The sequence below is a fragment of the Lethenteron reissneri genome, chromosome 14 (assembly GCF_015708825.2).
Source record: "Lethenteron reissneri isolate LAM-NWPU_2019-01 chromosome 14, ASM1570882v1, whole genome shotgun sequence".
Taxonomy (NCBI): domain Eukaryota; kingdom Metazoa; phylum Chordata; class Hyperoartia; order Petromyzontiformes; family Petromyzontidae; genus Lethenteron; species Lethenteron reissneri.
Window position 1 is genome coordinate 12,870,447 of NC_083792.1, and position 23,520 is coordinate 12,893,966.

The window sequence follows — 23,520 nt, forward strand, 5'->3', positions numbered from 1 at the left end:
GTTTCGATTGCAACACAAGCAACCGTCATCGGGTGTGAATGGATGCAAGCTCGGAGAGAGACACACACACAGAGACACACAGAGACACACACACACACACAGAGACACACACACACAGAGACACAAAGCAGCAACACATGGGGGAGAGACACATAGAGAGACACACACGCAGAGAGAGACACACAAAGACACACAGAGAGACACACAGAGAGAGACATACAGAGAGAGACATGCAGAGAGAGAGACACACACAGACACAGAGACACACATAGAGAGACACCCACGCAGAGACACACAAAGACACACAGAGAGACACACAGAGAGAGACACGCAGAGAGAAACACACACACAGAGACACAGAGACACACATAGAGAGACACACACGCAGAGAGAGACACACAGAGACACACAGAGAGACAACGCCTCTGTGACGAGACATTATATATTACTTTACCGTAACGTAATCAACCAGGAAAAGTGTTAACTGGTGTGTTTGCCGACTCTCGGTGTTGCAATGCATTACATTTCTAAGTTTACTAGGTTTGTTTTCTCAGACTTCTAACTTCTCTCCCCTGCCGCTCTCTAAAATTGTACTAGATTTATCAACTTCCAATTTCTCTCCCCCTGCCGCTCTCATTGACATGCTAATTTCTCTGCCCCCCCCCCCTCTATAAATATAATGCCTCGTCACAGAGGCGTTGTTTCTCTGTGTGTCTCTGTGTGTGTCTCTCTGCGTGTGTGTATCTCTATGTGTCTCTCCCTCATGTGTGTCTCTCTCTATGTGTGTGTCTCTCTCTGTGTTTGTCTCTCTCCGTGTCTGTCTCTCTGTTTAGGTGTGTCTCTCCGAGCTTGCATTCATTCACATTATGACGATTGCTTGTGTTGAAATCGAAACGTCGTATTCTATTATTATTTAATTTCTTTCGACGTGACTTTACCGAAAGAACCAAAGAGTAATTCTTGCAGTCACGAAAGCTTCAAATCAAGTTTAAACGAAGCCTCTTTTCCCAGGACCGGAGAATGCTGTGGCTATGCACCTACAATGCATACGCTCGTGGTTTTTTCGGGTTCGTGGAATTTTTGTCGACGGGTGTTGCTGAGTGTAGCTTAATCGTGGTAATCTGCCTCCGCTCTGCCTTATCAAAGCGCCGCAGACACCTTGCACCGTGGTGGGTTTCCTGGGTGATGATGGCAGCACTGCTGTGGTCGGCACCTCCAGTTACCCTATTCGGTTACTCGGCACTGGCAGGTTAAGTTTAAACTAAACTATTTTTTAAAATGTATTATACCAGGTAAGGCCAACTGAGCTCTTTTTCAGAAGCGACCTGGTCACAAAGGATAACTCGACGAAGTGGCGTATCACGTGGACGTGCATTGCGGACAAATACACTCAACGCGTCTTTCGAAATGTGGAGGGAAAAACCTGAAGGGAAAAAAAATCCACGCGACCCACGGGGAGAACGACACGCAGACTCCAGATATACAGACGTCAGGATCAGTTGACATTTCGTCGCCGTGGTGGCGTAGCAAAGTATGCACGGCAAACGAGTGTAGGGAATGAATACCGGGGAGGGGAAGGCGAGCACAAAGAAGATATTTAATTCACGGCTTTGCATCATGAACACCGTCCGATAAGGAGTAAACGTTTCGAATCACGTTTCGGGAAATCGCCCTGCGTTTGTTTTCCTGTGTCAGTTCGACCCACAACACCTTCGCCAAATATAAAGGAACACTGAAGGGACCTGCGTTGGTAGGGGTCCAAAAGTAGAGATCCATGCTCTGAAGAAGCATCATTGCCCAAAACGTCAGCCTATTTAGATATTTTTTTTATGTATAAGGCACTTTTCATAACGAATATGGAAAGTTTAGTCGACGATTGAGAGATACCAATCTGTGCTGTGTTTAGTGCTGCGTGTGTGTGTACATACTATGACCAGGGGAAACCATGATTTTAAGCCTGGGAAATTGCATGCCAATGTCGAACTTCCGACCTGTATGTGCCACATCAACATCAGACATCTCCTGTCCATGGCACCATCAAAGCTCCGAGTTGCCGACCTAAATCCAGTTGAGTTTGAGTCCCGGTCACGGGAAACAGCGGTGGCGAGAGATGTCTCAATCTGCTCTGGTGGCGAGAGATGTCTCAATCTGCTCTGGCCTCCTGCAGTTCGGCCAATTGATGAGTGTTTACAATTGGGGGGAAGACGCCCCTCCCCACCCCCTGGGAAAACCCACGCATGCGAGGGGGCAATACGCTATCTCGTACAGATGGAACAGCTCGAGTTCACATTGACCGTGCCGCCTTCCGGTACGCGAGGGTATGGCAACCTCGACGCCGACGGGAAGGGAGTTCTGCAACATGTGCGTGATCCACTAACCCTCGCCTCCCCAGTGCTGGATCTCAGGCCACGTGCATAGCCGGCCACCAGCCGTCACGCGCCGTCACGCGTTGAAAGACGCGTGACGGTCTTTCCGCTCTCCATGCAAACCAGATTTAGTAGCAGACGAGCCCCTGTGCACGTGTCCGAGGTGGCCGGATCGCACCGGGGCGAGTTGCAATCGTTCATCAGCATCAGCAGCCGCTGTCTCTCGACTGCTCGACGAAGGCTGCTACTATCCCATCTCGCTGCTGCACATGAACTGCTTTGAACGCTCCGTTTCCACGGTGGTCGCCCTCTTGGACGTGATCCCTACTTTGGCTGCCATTCCATTGCGAGTCTCGCCCATTGACCATCATCCTGTCTCGTCACGTGCCATGCTCAAGCCAATGTTCTTTTCTTAAGAGTGGCACAGTGGCGAGATGTTGACTCCCTCGCCCGATATACAGGAGCCCGTGGGTTCGTCTATCTCCCCTCCGGGGGTTCCCTTCACATTGAGAAACAATAATTTCGAGTATTTGGCTGCTATACAGTTCCACACGATCAGCAAAGTTGTTGAGCTATCATTTGTGTGCACAGGTCACTTCTGACGAAAAAATTAGTTTCGGTTCAGCTCGAACATGATGTCTGATTTTTGTTTGGAGCTCTTTATTCACGGTGAATTTCCTGCATTGTATTTACCTAAGAAAGTCCGAGTATCAATATTATCTCTCAGCAGGGCCCTGCATGGAAATGTTTGGCCAATTTCTTTTATCGTATTTAACAATTGGAGGAAACCGGGGTACTTTAAGGAAGTTGTTTTTTGTAGTTAAGAAAAAAAAAGCCACGCAATACGAGAGGAGGACGCCACTCAAACGTGCGGATTGACGAACCTACTTGCTGCACTGCCATCTCCTGGCCACACGACGGCAATGCAGCGATGTGGGAGTCACCGCAGCTCTCCCACGCGGTGGAAGCTGGGGTGAGGCGGTGTCCTGAGAGGGAACGAGTTCCCCGTGGTGGCGAGGTGAGATTACGGATAGAATCTGCGAACTTTGCCACCCCCCCCCAGCACTTCATAACGGATAATAATTAACCCGTAAAAACTAAGTTTTTCACTATAAATCCTTTATATGCGTGCATCGGTTTTATTTTATTATTCATTTCTGTTTTTCTTGAGTAAGAGTTTCATTTTTAACATTGGTATTTTAAATTAAATATGAATTTTTTTTCTTCCTAAAAAGTGGGAAATTTTGGAATTTTTTTCACGAAAATAAATTCTCACGCACAACGAGTCTGTGTGCAAAATGTCAGCTCGATTGGATCACGGGAAGTGGGTTAAAAAACGACCGAAAATTTTGCACGGTCGTAAGCGCGCAAGCAAGCAAGTGAACTTAATATAAAGGATTTAAAACAACGAGTTCTACTTCACCGTAATGATTCTCAATCTACGCAACGACTGGACACTCCACTGCCCCATTACTGAGCCTCATCAGACCGTGTCACCTTTATGAAGAGGGAATAACGAGGACTCAAAATGCCGTGATTTTTTTGTCCAAATTCCTGTGGGTGTGCCTTAGCCATGTTTAGGAAATCTGGGTGCGTCTTTTAGCGATATAAATATACAGCTTGCGCCTCTTAGCCATATCTAAACGTCAGGGACGTGCGGTCAGCTGAGGCAGGGGAGGCAGAGCCTCGCCTGTCATACTCCAATGAAAATAGCTGTTACTTAAAAAAAAGAATAATAAAATAGATACCAAGATTTTTCCACTGATCTGTGCTATAAATGTCATTTCTGTACGATTCCAATCATTTTTATAGTAAAAATCGCCAAATTTGCGGAGTTCCGCAGCAAATACATAAAGAGACGAGGTGAGGCAGCGACGCGCTCAGCCTCCCCTCTGATTGCGCAACCCCTCAGTAACTGGATGGAGCGCGGGCAATAAGCCTGTTACTATCTCAGTATGTCACCAATGTAATGTTTGTAGACCCCTTCATTTCATGTCCTCGCCTTCCATACTCCAGGTAACTTATTTCACGTATGTGTATTAATATATTTAGGCTCGCTGGTCTCGTCATGAAACTGCAATGAAAAAGCACCAGGGGAGGCAGCTATCACATCTGCCTCACTGAGGGGGACGTGTCTAACACGCCCCCTCAGTGAGGACACGCCCCCTCAGTGAGGCCACGCCCCCTCAGTGAGGCGACGCCCCCTCAGTGTGTGAATCTGGCTCTGACACGAGCCAGTGCCTCCCCAGCCATTGACCTCAGCGCACGTCACTGCTAAACATGCCGTGGGTGTCCCTTAGCCATATCTAAAACAATTACGGGTGTATGTTAGCCATATCTTAGGCACATGGGTTGTCTCTAAGCAATATCATGTTGCTCAGTATCAGGGCCGTCCATCGAGGGGTACAAATCCCACTGTGTGGGTCAGCCGACGCCTTCAAACCAAACCGCAAGTGTTCCATCTGACACCGTGACGTCGAATTGCAGGACCCCCCCCCCCCCCACCAAAGTGCAGGGCCCGGGGCGGCTGCACTGATTCGCCGTCCTCTAGGGGCGGCTCTGTCCAGAGTAACCCGCGACACGTCACCCAGGCCCTTGCCTCCTCCATACGCACCGGGCTCGCGATTGTGTCGTGAAAACAGCGCACCGCCTTGCTCAGATGCATGAGGTCTCTCCACACTGCTGGCACCCATCATTTATTGACGCGTTCACGGAGATCAAATGGCAGCTTCAGCGTGCTAAAACGTGTGAATGCAGGAATGTCAAGACAGTTAATGGGTAAACAATAGTCGCTGAAAACGTCCAGCAATAAAGTTAGTCACGCGACGAGAGAGACATAGTTCAGAATTACGCCCGCATACACAGACACACCGATACGTGTTACACAGACACACACACACCGATACGTGACACACAACAACAACAACCGCCATTCGCCACTAAGTGGCGGTGACGTCACCACGACGCTTGTGCCAGGCCATGTGCACCTTGAGGCCACGTGAAGTGTCGAACACCCGCTGGCAGGAGGTCACGGGGCAGACCCAGCAGGTGCCACGGGTCGACTGACTGAGATGACCGAGATGACTGGCTGATGCACCACCTGCGCCCCCTACTGTGCCAACTTGCTGTGCTTTAGCCACCCGGCGCTCCGCTCGTTGTTGTGAGCGTGACACACAGACACACACACACCGACACGTGACACACACAGACACAGGTGCATTGAGCAAAGAGGCATAATGGACAGAGGTCCATATTGTGTCTATCCTGCACACGAGACATTGCTGTGCGAAACACCAATTCTACGTGTTCATGTTGCGCCCCTTTGTCAATCCACTGCTGGATGATAACCTCCCGAAGCACTGCGATCGTGGGGGGGGGGGGGGGGTTATTTGACTATACTTCACCACACCGGTGAGTACGGGTTTGGTGAAGGCAGGGAACATAGGAGTGGGAGCACAGAAGTACGGTACAATGATTGTTCTGCTGCTGCCTGAAACGTAGCCCCACAGCAGTATGTGAACCTTGTTATAAATCACGGTTGTTGCCCATCCAAGCACTCTCCAGGCTGACGTAAGATATAGAGTAATACTCTCTTTGGTTTTTTCGGTAAAGTCACGTAGGTAAAAAATCAACTAAAATAAATGAAAACAACTCAATTAAATCACGACGTTTCGGGCGCAACACAAGCGTCCGTCATCAGGTGGTTGCGCCCGAAACGTCGTGATTTAATTTAGTTGTTTTCATTTATTTAAATTTTTACCTACGTGAATTTACCAAAAAAAACAAAGAGTATGAATCCTTGCAGTCACGAAAGCTTCAAATCCAGAAATATACAGTAATGTTCGCAAACAATCGAATTTGAAACACGCAATTTCATTCATGTATAGTTCGTGTGACTCGATATTGATCAATGAGACGATAATACATTGATTGGTGTACGTCTATATAGCATTCATATATTATAAAGTACCTTATGTATACCAGCTGTTCGTTTAAGACAATATACAACAGTTCGCAGTTCATACTTTTTTAAATACTCTACATTTAATGTAAAAATTCATGAAAATCGTGTTAGGCTTACGATGTATTCCTGTAATGCGTACGAATATTCTACAATTGTTAGGACAGAAGGTCTGAGCTGGTACATAAGTTGTATAATGTACTGATTTATTCTTTATCAGGAACCACATTTATACATACAGCATTCCGTTTGTTTTAATACTGCATATCCGCGTCCTGTTTTTTTTTTAATTATATGGCTTCTGCGCAACCGAACACTGTGCTTGTCAGGAGAAGCAAACTATGGATTATCTCCTGCGATGTCCTGCAGCACCACAATGCTACTCCTCAAGATTTGACAATGCCAACACCAAAAGCGGTGACCTGTGCAGAATATTTGCAAAAGACTATATATGTTGGACAGGAGACACGAATAAGAAAAATAACAATATTAATGTTCCTTATTTCGTGATATTTTTCAGCACTAACTGAATGTAATATTCACTTATTATTTTTTTAATATGTGAATTTTTTTAAATCTCCCAATATTATACAAATTGTGCTGTAGACATTAGGTTGGAGACAAATACATCTCAATTTCGCAGTGCATCCCCCAGTGTTAGAGAACGGCCCGTGGAAGGTGACATCACAGAACTACTTCTGAGATCCCTCCACGTGCCTCTTATCTACACTGGGAGGTGGTGGTGCCTCTCGCATGCTTTGCTTGAGAAACGTCGGTCACTTAACATTTATACCAACATTTGTTAGGAACCTGAAACACTGTTTTTTTGCAAAACTGAACGAAATCCTAAATCTATTTTTGTGTGCAGCCATTGGTGACCAGAACTTAATAAACTAGAGATGCCGATTTACTCACGAGCAGACGATACCCAGATTTGAACCAATGACCTCGACGGGGCCAGCACAATGCACTGAACTCTTGGGCTATCCGGCCACCTCCACATAAACCATTCCATGCGTAACTCATGCACCTCTGTCGGTGCCACGTCCATCAACATCCAGCACCAGCGATCGTCCCGCGGCAGTTCGTCTTCGCTCGGTCACCCCCGTGCCATCATCATCCGTAGACGTTGCTGGGCCGGGGCTGGTAGTTGTCCGCCAGCCACACGAGGCCTTCGTAGAGGCCGTGGCCCATGATGGCGCACGACGGCTGCACCAGCCATCGCCTCGAATCTCCTTCTCCAGGACGGGGCAAGCCAAGCGCCTCCTGCAGCTCGGCTGGCCGCATGGCCTCCGGCGCGTCCTGCTTGTTCGCCAGCACGAGCAGCGAAACGCCACGCATCTCGGAGTCGGACAGGAGGCCCGACAGCTCTTCCCGTGCCTCGTCCACCCGATCGCGGTCCCCGCAGTCCACGACGAACACAATCGCCTGGGTGCCCGTGTAGTAGTGGCGCCAGAGCGAGCGGATCTTGTGCTGCCCGCCCACGTCCCACACGCTGAAGGAGGCGCTCTTGTAGGTCACGGTCTCCACGTTGAAGCCCACGGTGGGCACCGTGCTCTTGGTGGCCACCCCCTTGCCGCTCTTGAGCTTGTACAGGATCGTGGTCTTGCCCGCGTTGTCCAGCCCAAGCATGAGGATTCGGATCTCCTTGTTCCCGAATGCCTTGGAGAAGACTTTCCCCATTGTGCGTGTGAGATGTCCTTAATAGGCGCTTGCTGACAGCACTTGGCCCAACGGTCTGTATGCCTATCAAATAATAGTTTGCAATGTATTTTAGACTTCTACTCCACGTCTCAATGTGTCTGTGGTAATGCAGACCACCTATAGAGTGGAATTACTGTGTATAATATTTAGTATAACAACTAAACAGCACCTTTCACCACTGTCAGCCTTCCTGTGAAAAGAGTATTCGACACAAGTTGGACTAAGCACGGAGTCGTTATGGAGCACGTTCATTAAAGGGAGTACAGCCTCGTATATAGAGACAGCTCGATTGTCATCACTGATCAAAACAAAAACATGTCAACAAAATCACCACGTTCATTTCAATATGTGCACAAGTACCAATTGCTATAAAAGTATGTTTTATTATTTTCTTACCAACTCAGAAGGTCGGCCAACATTGGGGCCCAGGATTGAGGACGCTGCAGGCACAGAGTGAATAATCGCTCGCTCGCTCGATCGCCGGTCTCGACTGTCTGCTGCTCGAGGTCAAATTCCCCCCACAATGCTGCTTATGTGTAACAGATCTTTAATGTTTTATGGGGCAATTGGATTTAGCAACAACCAGAGTGTTTGAGGCAAGTGGCTGGCGGCGGTAGATCCCGCGTGGAAGTATGTACTGGTGATGTCTTACCCAAAAAAATTAGATGAGTTCAGTGCACAGATATTGATGTTGCTGTGCTGAGCTGTCTGAAGCATTCTTGCAGCGTGTCTGGGCAGAATGAAGTAAGAGCTGAACGGCGTGCACACGTGGCCTCGGGTGCGTTGATGCGATTTGGGCAGCTGGCTCGCAGAGGTTAATGCCACGTCAGGGCACCGAGGCAACACTTTTGGGACCCCTGGGTTCGGATCCAGGTTTCAGGGGCCCAAATAATTAACCATGGGTTTGCAAGTGGGGTGAGCTGATCTCAGCGTCGTCACAAAATGAGCTGAATGGAGTTTTAAAGACAAATAAACAGCTTGTGAAAGACACAATGCAGAAGACCCCTGGGTCTGATCTTCCACGAAGCTCACGTTCCACCCTACACCGCAACCGCACAAACCATGGCAGATGCGGATACCTGATGCACAAATGGAAACTTAAAAACTCTCCAGTGTGCGACTGTTGTCATCCAGAACAGACCGTACAACACATAACGACGCAATGCCTGATCCACAAATACGAGGAAACATCACAGCGATATACTCCACTACTTCAGATGCGGTTATTTGGCTTGACCACTTGAATATGAAATTGTAGTTGTTAGTCTCCATCTTCGTCAGCCATACGGAAGAAGCGTCATTTCTGAGAGATGCCTTCAATTCATCCACACTGGGCTATGTATCCACCCACATACCCTCCTGCAGATGTGTTCGTCACAAGATAAAAATTCATTAATTCGACTTACCACCAGCTTTGAGTATGGCAAGATGTTTGGTTAAATTGCCATGATATGGCAAACAGATTAGTAACATGACATTGACAAAGATAATGGAACAATAGCTGAAAAGTGCATAAAGAAGCAATGGACAAGTGCTTCTTTATGTCATCGGCATCACCAGAAAATTGACATTTAACTAAACTAAAAACTTTTTTTTATTTTACCAGGGAAGATCCCCTGAGCTCTGTAGCTCTTTTTCAGAAGCCACCTGGCCGCAAATTATCGCCAAATGAAGTGGCTTATCAAGTTAAAATGTATAGCAACCAAACACCGTACAAGACTCTAAACGCATGTTTCTTTCGCAGAGGCGACCTCATTCTCGGAAGAGAAAAGGATCCCCACCACCACCATTTGCTAATGTGTGTTGTTACTTTGAGCCTTACTCCGTGTATAGACAGTGCAATGTTAATGTGCTATTTCATTCAGGGACTCTGTTGTTGTTTTGCTGCCTTGCCCGAGCTTGCATTTGGTGTTGATAAATCGGCAGGAATGTATGCACTTATGTAATTTGCATGCGTTTATTAACGTTTAGTGACTTGCGTAGCCTACGTTGAATTCCTATCGTGTTGGTGTATTGTTTGTTGTTGTCACTTTCTGACCCGCCCCTACTCGACATCTGTAATATAGAGTTGTATATGATAGATAAAGATTCTGATTTATTTACTCTTAGCTACTTGCTTCCATTGCTTCATATTTTGCAGTCCTATCGACATATTCGCTGACCCGGCCCCAACTGGACATCCGTAAACAAAATACTTTCCAGCTCATTGGATTGCTCCACCAGCCTGAATCAGGAGTTTAATTCCCCCTCCCCCACCTTGCCCCGCCCCTCCCCCACTTTACCCCGCCCCCCTCCCCCACTTTACCCCTCCCCCCTCCCCCCACCTTACCCCGCCCCTCCCCCCACCTTACCCCGCCCCCCTCCCCCACCTTACCCCGCCCCTCCCCCCACCTTACCCCGCCCCCTCCCCCACCTTGCCCCGCCCCTCCCCCCACCTTGCCCCGCCCCTCCCCCCACCTTGCCCCGCCCCTCCCCCACTTTACCCCTCCCCCACTTTACCCCTCCCCCTCCCCCACTTCACCCCTCCCCCCACTTTACCCCTCCCCCACTTTACCCCTCCCCCTCCCCACTTTACCCCTCCCCCTCCCCCACTTTAACCCTCCCCCACTTTACCCCTCCCCCCATGCCCCCCCCCACCTCTTTGCCCCGCCCCACACATTCCCCCCCCCCCCATCTCGGGCCTCTTCATCTTCCAGAAGGGGAAGCGGGCCACCTTCCCAATCCGCCATTCCCATTACCCGCGAAAAAACAACGCGCCCCTCCTCCTCCTCCTTCATCTTCCTCCTCCTCCCCCGTGGGCCCCGTTGCCGATTCCGCCGACAAGCAACGGAATGGACGACGTGGAGCATAACGTGAGCGACAATTATCGCACTGCGGCGGGCGTATGTATTTTTTTTATAAAAATATAAGAATCCGCTTTGTTAGAAAACAACACGGGCGATGATTAAAAAAATAAGAAAAAGAAGCCACCGCGATATTAAAACGGAAATTAAACAACGAGGGCGTGCGGGCGGCCTTGAGGGAGGAGGCCGCCCGCGTCGCTCCGCGCTTTCTTTGTGAGCCTCTTGGCTGCAGCTGAAAGCCGCGGCCTAAAGCCTGGACTAGGCCTCCGCGCAGCCTTGTTTGCTGATCGTAACGGGACTATTCGTATCTACTTTTTGTTTACACGTTGCCATTAGTCGCGGGCGTATTTGCAATTGTTTCGAGGCGTGCAAAGCACGGCGAATTGATCGGGACGAGCGTTGGGTTATGATCGAGTTCGCGTCGGGTTCGCGCGACACCGCGTGTCGGGTGCACTGGAGTGCGTGCATGGCTAACGGCGGCCATGGGAGGGGGGGGGGGGTGAGACTTTGGGGTGGAGGTCAGATGTGGTGAGGGCATGGGTTTGGTGAGGGCATGGGTTTGGTGAGGGCTTGGGTTTGTTGAGGGCATGGGTTGGTGAGGGCATGGGTTTGGTGAGGGCTTGGGTTTGGTGAGGGCATGGGTTTGGTGAGGGCATGGGTTTGGTGAGGGCATGGGTTTGGTGAGGGCATGGGTTGGTGAGGGCATGGGTTTGGTGAGGGCTTGGGTTTGGTGAGGGCATGGGTTTGGTGAGGGCTTGGGTTTGTTGAGGGCATGGGTTGGTGAGGGCATGGGTTTGGTGAGGGCTTGGGTTTGTTGAGGGCATGGGTTTGTTGAGGGCATGGGTTTGGTGAGGGCTTGGGTTGTTGAGGGCATGGGTTGGTGAGGGCATGGGTTTGGTGAGGGGCATGGGTTTGGTGAGGGCATGGGTTTGTTGAGGGCATGGGTTTGGTGAGGGCTTGGGTTTGTTGAGGGCATGGGTTTGGTGAGGGCATGGGTTTGGTGAGGGCATGGGTTTGGTGAGGGCATGGGTTGATGAGGGCATGGGTTTGGTGAGGGCATGGGTTGGTGAGGGCATGGGTTTGGTGAGGGCTTGGGTTGATGGGGGCATGGGTTTGGTGGGGGCAGGGTTGGTGTAGGGCATGGGTTTGTGGGCTTGGGTTTGTGAGGGCATGGGTTTGGTGAGGGCTTGGGTTTGTTGAGGGCATGGGTTGGTGAGGGCATGGGTTTGGTGAGGGCATGGGTTTGGTGAGGGCATGGGTTTGTTGAGGGCATGGGTTTGGTGAGGGCTTGGGTTTGTTGAGGGCATGGGTTTGGTGAGGGCATGGGTTTGGTGAGGGCATGGGTTGATGAGGGCATGGGTTTGGTGAGGGCATGGGTTGGTGAGGGCATGGGTTTGGTGAGGGCTTGGGTTGATGGGGGCATGGGTTTGGTGAGGGCATGGGTTGGTGAGGGCATGGGTTTGGTGAGGGCTTGGGTTTGGTGAGGGCATGGGTTTGGTGAGGGCTTGGGTTTGTTGAGGGCATGGGTTGGTGAGGGCATGGGTTTGGTGAGGGCTTGGGTTTGTTGAGGGCATGGGTTTGTTGAGGGCATGGGTTTGGTGAGGGCTTGGGTTTGTTGAGGGCATGGGTTGGTGAGGGCATGGGTTTGGTGAGGGCATGGGTTTGGTGAGGGCATGGGTTTGTTGAGGGCATGGGTTTGAGGGCATGGTTGATAGAGTGCATGGTTGGTGACGGGCATGGGTTGGTGAGTGGCATGGGTTGGTGAAGGGATGGGTTGATGGGGCAGGGTTTGGGAGGGCAGGGTTGGTGAGGGCAGGGTTGTGAGGGCTTGGTTGTTGAGGGCATGTTTTTGGTGAGGCTGGGTTTGTGCGGGCCATGGGTTGTGTGAGGGCATAGGTTGGTGAGGGCATGGGTTGAGGGCAGGGTTGGTGAGGGATGGTGGTTTGGAGGGCATGGGTTGGTGAGGGCTTGGGTTGGGATGGCATGGGTTGGTCGAGGGCAGGGGTTACGGGGGCATGGGTTGAAGACGTAAAATGGTGAGGCAATTGGTTGGTGAGGGCATGGGTTTGGTGAGGGCATGGGTTGATGGGGGCATGGGTTGAAGACGTAAAATGGTGAGGCAATTGGTTGGTGAGGTGGGGGGTGGTGAGCCGTGGGTTGGTGTGGTGTGAGCCATGGGTTGGTGTGGGCGATAATGCGTGTGGTGTGTTGAGGCATGTGTTGGTGATGTTGTTTGGTGGTGATACATCGGTTGTTGAAGCTAGCGGCGGGGAGGTGTGAGTTTGGTAAGGTGTGGTATAACATGGGTTGGTGAGGCGTGGGATTGAATAAATCACAGATTACAATCTGTGATTTTCGAGGTACGGTTAGTGAGGTGTGGGTTGATGGGGTGAGGAATGGTGAGGCATTAATAGATGGAGGGGGTTTATAGGTGATAAGATTATTTGTTGGTAGTGAGTTCGTGCGAGGTGGCAGGGTGAATGGATGATAATGGGTGGTGAGGTCAGGGATGGGGTCAGGGTTTGTGGGATCCGGAGAGGAATTGGTGTTGGCTCATGAGTGCTGAGGTCTGTAGAGATGGGGTCAGGGATGGCGATGGTTTGTGAGGTCAGTGGTGGTGAGGCTCAGGAGTGATGGAGTTATTTGAAGTGAGGGCGAGGTTAGTCACTGGTGGTAAGAATCGGGGACGGTGAGGTCTGAAACGGTTATTGGTAGTGAGTGATCTGAGTGGTGCTTTAGTCAATGGTAGTGAGCTTGAGGGAGTTGACGTCAGAGGAGGCAAGGTCATGGGCTGGTGCTGTAAGTGGTGGTGAAGCCGTGTTGATGAATATGTCTGTGATTATATCTTAAAAGGTGAGGTCAGAGGTCTTGAGGGCAGCTTTGTTGAGGTCATGGGTAGTGGCGTTATGGATGATGATTCCATGGGTAATGAGGGCATGGGGTGGTGAGGTGGTTGGGCCTTTTGGATGGTGAGAGCTCGGGGGTGTTGATTGTGGGCGCATGTGGTGGTGAGATCATGGGGCTTAAAGCCATGAGGATCCTGAGATGAGGGTGGTGTGATGGGGTGTTGGATAGCTGGGTTATGGTCTCGTGCAGGATTATTTAACTAATGGCCCGTAAGCCAAATGTGGCTTGCGGAGACACTTGGAGCCCGCCCTCGCCGAGATGTACATATTTGTGAGATAAAAGAAATAAACATGATATAAGACACCTGAAGGCAAAAGTACACATTTGTCACTTCTGCAGACATGACATTATTTCATGTGACCTCATAGCATCTGTACACATGGCAAATAACATATCTTGACCTGACACCACATGCATATTTTATTATGTGGCCTGCCACAAAAAAACAAGATCTAGGGGATGATTGTGGTGATGGTGGTTAACATTGTGGGGTGGTGCGTGGTTGGGGTGTGAGATATTGGTTGTCGAGGGTGTTAGATTTCTTTTGGGTTGTTGGAGTGTGGGGATGTTGAACATGTGGGATGTTGGGAGCATATGATGGTTGTGGTGTGCAGAAGTGTTCCATCAAGTGGCGGTGGTGCATCGGTTGTTAAGTGATCGAGTGGTGAGTCATGGGTTGTTGCGTAGTGACACAAACTATATAACCATTAGGTAGGCTGGTGAAGGCTTTTCACCACTGTTGGTGGAATTTTTATTGAAGAGTAATCATACCATTTAAAATATTTGAACTTAAGTGTTAGTGGTAGCAAGAATTAATGTTATATTATTAAATGTGCTTATTGTCATTGATGTAATATCATAATTTTATTTCTGGCTTGTGCAATGTTGGTTATGACAGGAAGAGGTTGGTGTGATGTTAATGATGTTACATTACATTTACCTGTGTGTGTTCTACTCCCATGCATGTGTTCCTGGCAGAATAATGTTGAGGACCCAAAGAAGCCGGCTCCATCCCCGGTTGTTCACATCCGGGGACTGGCTAGCTCTGCCGATGAATCGCAGGTCATGGAAGCCCTGCAGGAATTTGGAACGGTCAGGTATGAAATCATAAGCCCAATATATTTCCACTGCAACAGGGGACACATATTTTGATTGAATGGCACTGGAAAGAGTTGACAAGAGTATTATTTTGGTTACACTTTCATAAGGCACAGGCACCACTTTTAGTTCTGTGGTACTGTCTGTCTTGTTGCCAGCTGTTGTGTTACTGTATTCACGTCAGTTCAGATTATGCATAAAACTAAGAATATAAATTTTTTAAAGAAAAGGATAAATATATTTATGATGGTGGAATTTTAAATATGCAGTGCTTCAGTGAATGTATCAACCTAAAAACGCAAATGTTATCAAATAAGCCATTTGTCTTGCGAGCCGTAAGTAAAACAGTACATGGTGATCACTTTAACGTTATTATTTGGATTGTTTCATATGTGACACTTCTTATCAGGCTTGGCTATAATACACAAATTTGGTTATTCATTGCGTAGCCTCAGTGAAATTTGCTTTAAATTGGATATCTGAGCAGGATTACTTTTGAATAATTTCAGCATCTCAAAAATGTTACCAGAAATGCTTTTAATAAACTACAGTTATATTATATAATTTGGATTCTTAAGTTGAGTTACAGGTGTTGCTTTATCAATGGTAATATTTAGTGAGCTTTGATGTTTATGTCATGATGTAGCTTAATATTATGATGAGAACACTACTGGTTAGTTATCTTTTTTATTTTCCCCTCACAATAAATTCCAATGCTGTCAGCATCATGACTTCAGGTGAAGAAGTTTCCTTTCGGAACTCTTGTTATATGTAATTTTTTTTTTATCGGGGAACGGCCCCAGAAGATGAATGTACAGATCTACTTATGAAGTCCCTTGAATTTGCATCTTTATCCATGCTCAGGCCACACTTATTTGAATAGTGTTCATGACATGTCAAACCAAAAATTGTATACCTCCCTTCTGGAATATGACAAATTATAATAAAAACAATCATACATAATTTTTTCTTCTGATTATAAAAAACATAAACAAAAGTCTATATGATTGTTTTTTGTGGCGTAGTTTTGAGTCAACAGAGTGAGACCAGCAACTCGCCTCATAAGAGAACCTGGTTTAACCACAGGTGGCTGTGCAGGTTAAAACCTGGGATCCCAACGGATGTCGGCTTGGTGCTGTGAAACACTCAGCCACCTGAGCCACTCAATCTCCCTCACCCAGTGGTTCCCTATTAATCACGGCTGCGTGTTGTGTTCCCCAGACACGTGGTGATGATGCCACACCGGCGGCAGGCGCTGGTGGAGTTTGAGCGGCTTGAGGATGCTCGTGCCTGCGTGGCGGGGACGGCTGGTGACCCCGTGTATGTGGGTGGGCAGCCCGCATACTGTAACTTCTCCACCAGCCAGCGGATCTCGCGCAAGGGTGGCACCCCGGCCGACGATGTGGCCAGGACCAACCACATCCTGCTGCTCACAGTCAACAATGCTCTGTATCCCATCACTACCGTGAGTTGCCCTGTCTGATTGTGGACTCCATTTTGTCTTTAAAATAAAGACCTAATTAAAAAAAACTATGTATTCGCCCCCTTGTTGTTTTTATGTATCTAGGTGGTGATGTGAGTTTAAAGATTAGTTTAGGAGAAACAAATACTTAAATGGTGAAGGTGTTTTGCCATAGGGCTGCAGTGATGTTATCGCATTGATTTTATTGCAATGTATATAGTGCCCGTGATGAGTGCCATAGTCTTATTTGCACATTTACAAATCTTGAAATCCCTGTTGTATAACCTGGGACACAGCTTCGGTAAGTAACTACAAGATCACTATTAGGGGTTTTTTCTCTTTCCCAAATATTTAACAAATAAGTGTTTGTGTTCCCATTGCATGAGAATGTATGCAAGGTAAAATGTCTTAAATGCCAGGTAAGATGTTTAATTCTATATTGATATTTAGCTATTGAGTGCTGTTGTATAATTAAGGCACTACATGGGGAGCTATGAACCATCTCTGGTGACCACAACTGTCGTTTAATAATCCAGGTTGACTAGCAACAATACAGTTTCTCCTTGGGGAGCATCAATTGTTCAAGGTCAAGTTGGCTGAGTTGCCTCTTCTTCTGTTTGTGCAGGAGGTGATTCACACGATTTGCAGCCCATATGGTGTGGTGCAGAGGATCGTTATCTTCAAGAAGAATGGAGTGCAGGCTTTGGTGGAATATCCTTTGGCATATTGTGCTATGTGTTTTATCATGTCGTAAAATTTAAAAGTTAAGATGTGAACTTTAATCTACAACACATTGTGTACGCTATGGAAATACTTTGCCTCCTGTAATTTACTTGAACAGAGCCAATGCTTTTTCTTTGACCAATTTAACATGTTTCAGTCAACATGTGATTGAGTAGTGTGGAAATTTGGTAATGATTTAGCACTTGTCCTCCAGTCCTGTTATTAATCCTTTAACCCTAACACAAAAAATGCAATCTCTTAAGGATGCTCGTGCGGAGAGAGTTCATTATAAATGTACAAAAACTCGAATTTGGTAGCTGTGCTGAGCTCTTGAGGAAGCATTATTGAGGATGGACATCTCTTGGTTTTGTCAATATGGTGAAGTAGGCATAATGGCATTTCAGTGAGTGAAAAATGTGGATTGAGCTTGCAGTTCCTGTTAACTGATGTGTGCATATGACTGAAAATTCAAAAGTAAAGATGCACTGAAACATTACACCAACATCCTTTATCATCATTCGCCGTTCTCCATGGACAGTGGCTCTCAGTCATACAAATAGTTCTTTATTGCACCTCCTATTTAAAACAACCGTCTAAATATGAACAATTTTGAATAATTAAAAACCAATAATCAACAGACTAGGTTAAAGGGCCACGACCACTCCCTGAAATAAAGGTCAACAAAAACAAACGATTGTATTAACAATCACATTTTCAGACGGACTTGTCAATGTGACAATGATTATATTCTTAGCTTTTTTTCCGGTAAAGTCACGTAGGTAAAAAATTTAAATTAATTGACAACGATTGGACAAACTACAGGACATTATTAGAACACTTTCTAAAGACTGCAATGTCCTGTGTAAATTATAGTAAATAATTTTCCTATGTTTTGGTATATTGTTGCGTTGTCTAAAGTGCTACACATTTGACCTGCAAATTCGAGTTTGATTCCTGGCCACTAGTTAATGTCATTGGTGAGTGGTGTCTTTACCCGTCCTGGATGCCTCATTTGCAAATTGGAGCTAAACAGTCCTGTTTGTAAGCAATCCCCATGAGCAATATGGCATGGGGAGACCATCATCTAGCAGTGGAATTACAAAAGGCTGTAGCTTTTTTACAATGTATTCTATTACTATGTTTTTCCTTTGGTGTTGTACTGATTACCTTTTAAGTGATTTCTCCTTAATCAGCGCACGTTTGATTCCATCCCAAGTGCTCAGCAAGCCAAGAGCTCACTCAATGGAGCTGATATTTACTCTGGATGCTGCACATTGAAGATAGAATATGCCAAGGTAATGCTGCATTCTTTTAGTGTTATCGTTTATAACTACAGGGGTTGTATAGTTTTGCATTTAGTTGATTACATTAAAGTGGTTAGAATGCAGCTATTTTTCTTCATTTTATTGATTTAAAAACTTCCAGCTTATATTTGCTGCTACTAATAATGCCTTGGTTGTGTGTGCTGTTTCTCACCCTACTGTTGGAACGGAAGCCTGCACGTCTAAATGTGTACAGGAACGATAGCGAGACCTGGGACTACACTTTGGAAGGTCCTTGTGTGCCGAGTAAGTAGCAAATTGTAATCATTCGTATCGATATATGTTGAACTTCTTTCTGAATTGGCATAGGATCCACAAATGCTTTTGTGGTTAGGTTTTTAATGTTAGATGCTGTGACTTAAAGTGCTAAAAGTGACACCTTTCGTGCAACCGTTCATGTGCATATTTAAAATTCCTCGTGAATGAATACCCGTGTTTGACCACATGAGCTGCTTGTCACTGCAAATGGCTGCTGTTACACTATTAAACTTAGTTGGGGGTTCATAGTTTCATACAGTACATACCCAGAATGAAGCATCACTTAAAGTTTAAAATTGAAACCACACTGTGGAAACAGGAAGTGGTTCTGTAACCTCTACACTGTTGACGGCTGCAAACTCTTGTTGTTTCTCTTGAAGATGGACAACAGAAGAAGCAGCCAGCACTGCTCGGTGACCATCCGTCCACTATGCGAGGATATGGTAAATGCTGTGTGTGGAGCCACTGGGCAATTTATAACCTCGTTTTAAGATTAGAAGCACCCAGTCATGAATGAAAATGGCAGCTCAGTAGACAATTCTTGATGTGTGTGTTTATTCTGCAGGAAACCAGCAAGGAAGTTACTGCGCCCAGAACTACTCGTTCAATAACTACACTTCTGGCTCTCCTGGAAGCCCTTACAACCACACTGCGGAGGCACGTTTGGGGGTATGCATGCTGTATCTAGCAGGTTTTAGAGCAGGGCTGTCAACAGCCATTTTGGGGTTACCTTTCAGAGTAATGGCTTGCATTGGACGTCCAGTTAAATTTCACTCAAATGTTTTTCGAGGCAGTAGATGTTAAGTACGTGTTGTGGTCTGACTGCATGATTTAGTTGTGAAATGCCTTAACTGCAGGAGTGAAAATCTGCTTATGTTTCACTGCCATTGTACATTAAATTGCATACTTAGGCTGCATAGCATTATTACGATCATTACCTTTCTGTTATCTGGGGATAATGAGCTTTTTAAAAATTATGGTATGCAGTGTTTAGTTGGCTGATAGTGTTTATAATGATGCACTGATGTGTGCACTCATGAATTAATAAAAATGTTCATGTAAGAAGTGATGTTTTGCACATATGCCAAGTTTACCTTTATAATAGACCACACAACTAACAGTGAGATGAAACGGACGATAACAAATACTAAAGATGGAAATGAAAGGATTGATTTAAAATAGAATCTCACCTTGAAAGGTGGGAAATTCATGGAATTGTGGCTTGAGCAATGGGCCAAATTGTTGCATTGCTATTGTCATTTACCGATTTTTACTTGTTTGTTTTAAACGTGCTGCAGTTTGGCAATGCGCGTCCGACCACACCGATGAGTGGACCGGGCACCTGTGCCCCCCACAACAACCCATGCCCCATGGGGGGCTCAGCTGCCAACCGCGTGATGATGGTGTACAACATGAATCCCAGCGTGATGAACTGCAGCCGCCTCTTCAACCTCGTCTGTCTGTATGGCAATGTTGAGAAGGTTAGAGGCACAACTTTGCAGTCGTTAGTATCTTTGTGACCAGCTGGGTGTCGTTTGGCTTCGTGTGACCGTTATTGAATTTGGCTGCATTCTATTGATTCCACTAGCATGCGTGGAATTTGTCATGATATGATACTAATTGTTGAGATAATTTCTGTCTGCCAGCATTATAATTTCATAATCTTTTGCCAAGAAAGTCATCGGATTATATTTATTCGAATTAGTATGGGTAGCATTTGTCCCATCATGATAATCATGATTTTGATCATTGATAATATTGCTAGAATTACATTAATGATTTCATATTTTATCCAGAAAGTAGTCATTTACTAAGCCCATGCAGTTATTTTTGGTCTGTGAAGGTATTCTGAATTGATATCTTTAAACTGTATGGATTAAAGTAAAACCTCAAATGTAATACAACTGTGCCAGGGAATTGACTGCAGGATAGTGTAGTATCCCTGTCTCAGGCTTGCAGTGTAAAAGGTTGCAAATTGTCGTGTTATGCATGTGACTGCTGCAGATCAAGTTTCTGAAGAGCAAGCCTGGCGTCGGGATGATTCAAATGGCCGATGCAGCTTCAGTGGATCGTGCCGTTGCAAACCTCAACACGGCACAGCTGTTTGGCCAAAAGCTCAGCCTCTCGTACGTACAGTTGTTGCTTTTATTATCTATACATGTTCCTGTTGGTGTAATAGGTGTCGTTTATTGTTATATTTGTGGGAAGCTGATGTCCAATGTTTGCTAAGGCTTGCCAGTCCCTCCAAGATTTTCCCTTTGCAGAAAATTTGGCGTTAAATTGAGCTCCTCTGCAAAAGTAGCCCTCTCCTAATAGATAACTGATGTGTTTCTGAGCTCTTCATTGCAATTGTGTTGAAGTTGTTAGGTGTTATTTTGTTCGATTAGACTCCTAACGTGTCTACTTCTCTGGTCTTGACGGCAGGGTGTCGAAGCAGCAGGAGATCGTGGCAGGCCAGGCCTTTGAGCTGGAGGATGGCTCGGACAGTTTCCGTGACTTTGTGGGCTCCCGCCACAACCGTTTTTCCACTCACGAGCAAGCTTCCAAGAACCGCATTCTGCCGCCGTCGGCCATCCTGCATTTCTACAGCGCCCCGCCAGAGTTTTCCGAGCAGGCTTTCATCCAGGCACGCGTCATTACGATGAACAATGAGCCAAGTTTGTTCAACGTGGCACTGCCTATCTTTGCATAACTGGTTGTGGTTAATTCATGTTTTTTCTTGCGAATGCGGTTCAACTGCAGTGGTAACATGCATCGGTTCTTATTTCAGATTTGTGAAGAAACTGGCGTGAAGAAGCCAAACGCCTTCAAGCTGTTTTCATCCAAGAGTGAGTTTTTCTTAAAGCATTTGCAAAACAGAAGTTAAATTAACTTGAGTAACCATGATGGTAATGATGTTTTTGTAAAGACCCTGGTATTGCCGATAAAAACAAATGTGTGCCATTACCGTCGGACTAATAATCACATTGAGATATGTGCAATACTCAAAACTATAATATTGAGCGGAATGTCTTCTACGATGGAAGATTATGAACGCTTTCAAAAGTGCAAATGAGCATGCGGCATTACAGAGATGGGGAATCGCCTTTGACAGTAAAAAATCCATTACGATTCATTGCTGCCAAAGCATTTAAAATGGAATGAAAATGTTACGCTTGACAAGACGCCCAATTTACTGTAACTTTATTTCAGCACCTAACGCTTTTTACTGTTTCCACAAAGGCTTGCTTTCATCTGGGTTAAATCCAGAATGAGTGGAAAAGCACTTGATGCGTGTGATTAGATTTCATTGGATTTACACCTCAAATTAAGACTACTGTAAACATTTTAGCTAATTCTCAACCGAAAATTGATGCAGTCAAATGTACGACTTGTTAATTTTAAATAATAACGGATGAATCATTTTTTGTACTCTTGATTTTAAAGTTGTGCTGTCTGAGTGTGGACTAATGTAAATAAAGCCCAATTGTCCGTTTCACACAGATTTTGCGAATACATTATTGACAGGTGAAAGGACATCCTCTGGTCTGGCAGAGTGGGACATTAAAAACGATGCTACAGAGGTCGTGGCGGTGGTGAACCACCATCAGCTCAAGAATCCCAGTAAGTACTGACACCTCTGCGTGCTTTTTTATCTTGATTACCCTGATTGTACAAATTGTGTTTATAGCTAATATCCACAGTTCCTTGTTAATTTATAATGGGCAATATTATTAACGTTACCGTTTGTATACATTGTTGCATCGTACAATTTTGGCAACTTTCATCAACCGTTGTATACATTATTTGGGAAAGCCTCAGATGGGTACTGCATTGGAATGCCAAACTATTTTCTTAACGAGTGTCTCAGGTTATGCAAAGAAAATCCACATGATGGGACAAATAAAAATTCAATACTTTACATCTGCAACCTATACACTCTACTGTGAACTCAAGTGCACGATTATATGCGTAGGTCTGCTCCACCATCACCTGCTTCCAACGCGCACTGAGCCCAATAGGCATGTGGCACACCGTGTCAAATACCCAGGTGTTCAAATGTTTGCGTGCTTGCGCGCACGTTTTCGTTACAGATGGGTTCTTCGCTTACACGCTGAAGCTCTGCTTCTCGTCAGCCCAGCAGGTGGCATGAAGCGCCCGTGGCGGGGCAAACGCACGCGGGGACTAGAGATAGAAACCCCACCGAGTCCGCGCACCCTCCTGCACGCACGCCCCTCCTCCCACCGCCCTCACCCGCACAGCCGTCAACTTGCACCGCCCACCGCGCACCCACAGTCCAGCCCTTAGTCCGACAAGCCGCAAACGACTTACACCCATGTCGCAAACTTGTTTCATGTCTTGATTTCATTTTTTTCGTCTTTTTGTCATGCAAAGGTGCAAAATGCACCCGATACTGTACGATTAGGGCCACGTTGTGAGCAAAAGTTTCGCACACAAGTTATTTTAAGAAAATGGTAAAGGATTTTGTTTTTGAAAGATGGTAGTTTTATTGCTTTTGACTCCCCCCAGGAAAATGAATGTAAGTCTGTTTTGGTTTGTACAGGCGGTTAATTATGTTGTGGTCTGTATGGAAAGTAACCAAATGTATAAAGGTATTTCTTTACCGCTTCACAAAATTCAAAAGAAACGTCGTACTCAGATTTTTAATGTGATTTGATATTTAGTTACAGTATTTCATGTCGCAGTACCTGTCAATAAAGGGCTGGATTGGTTATGCAGGAAAATGTTTCGGGTCATTTTTTGTCTTTTCATGGACTGCATTGTGTTCTCATGTCAAATAAATTCTGACCCCAGCAAGTTACCTCATATTGGCTGATGGTAACATCACATGTTGGCTGGGGTAAATTCTATTAGTGTTTGCAGGGTATATACATTG

General features: G+C 46.3%; 2 protein-coding genes across 6 annotated transcripts; one reads left to right on the plus strand and one right to left on the minus strand.

Moving 5' to 3' along the window:
- Positions 1-6,181: 6,181 nt before the first annotated feature.
- Positions 6,182-8,515, minus strand: LOC133342199 (ADP-ribosylation factor 6-like). 3 transcript variants are annotated; one of them, XM_061551170.1, is made up of 2 exons: positions 8,428-8,515; positions 6,182-8,073 (listed from the first exon to the last, which is right to left on the minus strand). In XM_061551170.1, the coding sequence occupies exon 2, from the start codon at positions 8,008-8,010 to the stop codon at positions 7,444-7,446; it is 567 nt and encodes a 188-aa protein (XP_061407154.1). In that variant the 5' UTR covers positions 8,011-8,073; positions 8,428-8,515; the 3' UTR covers positions 6,182-7,443. The 3 variants fall into 3 exon arrangements, with proteins under 3 accessions (XP_061407154.1, XP_061407152.1, XP_061407153.1); XM_061551168.1 differs by having other exon boundaries at positions 6,182-8,221; positions 8,428-8,514; XM_061551169.1 differs by having other exon boundaries at positions 6,182-8,217; positions 8,428-8,507.
- Positions 8,516-10,719: 2,204 nt separating this feature from the next.
- Positions 10,720-23,368, plus strand: LOC133342424 (heterogeneous nuclear ribonucleoprotein L-like). Of its 3 annotated transcripts, none has more exons than XM_061551598.1 (14): positions 10,720-10,883; positions 14,760-14,878; positions 16,101-16,344; positions 16,967-17,052; positions 18,263-18,359; positions 18,560-18,632; positions 19,025-19,087; positions 19,210-19,313; positions 19,943-20,125; positions 20,649-20,770; positions 21,069-21,270; positions 21,415-21,472; positions 22,128-22,247; positions 22,718-23,368. In XM_061551598.1, the coding sequence occupies exons 1-14, from the start codon at positions 10,863-10,865 to the stop codon at positions 22,774-22,776; spliced, it is 1,551 nt and encodes a 516-aa protein (XP_061407582.1). In that variant the 5' UTR covers positions 10,720-10,862; the 3' UTR covers positions 22,777-23,368. The 3 variants fall into 3 exon arrangements, with proteins under 3 accessions (XP_061407582.1, XP_061407586.1, XP_061407583.1); XM_061551602.1 differs by having other exon boundaries at positions 22,152-22,247; XM_061551599.1 differs by having other exon boundaries at positions 19,210-19,301.
- The last annotated feature ends 152 nt before the right edge of the window (positions 23,369-23,520 follow it).

Bases quoted from the DNA above. Each gene is read 5' to 3' on its own strand.
- LOC133342424 (XM_061551598.1), top strand. From the start codon at position 10,863: ATGGACGACGTGGAGCATAAC. The intron at 16,345-16,966 runs GTGAGTTGCCCT...CTGTTTGTGCAG, and splicing joins CTCTGTATCCCATCACTACC to GAGGTGATTCACACGATTTG. The intron at 18,633-19,024 runs GTAAGTAGCAAA...TTTCTCTTGAAG, and splicing joins GGAAGGTCCTTGTGTGCCGA to ATGGACAACAGAAGAAGCAG.
- LOC133342199 (XM_061551170.1), bottom strand. From the start codon at position 8,010: ATGGGGAAAGTCTTCTCCAAGGCATTCGGGAACAAGGAGATCCGAATC.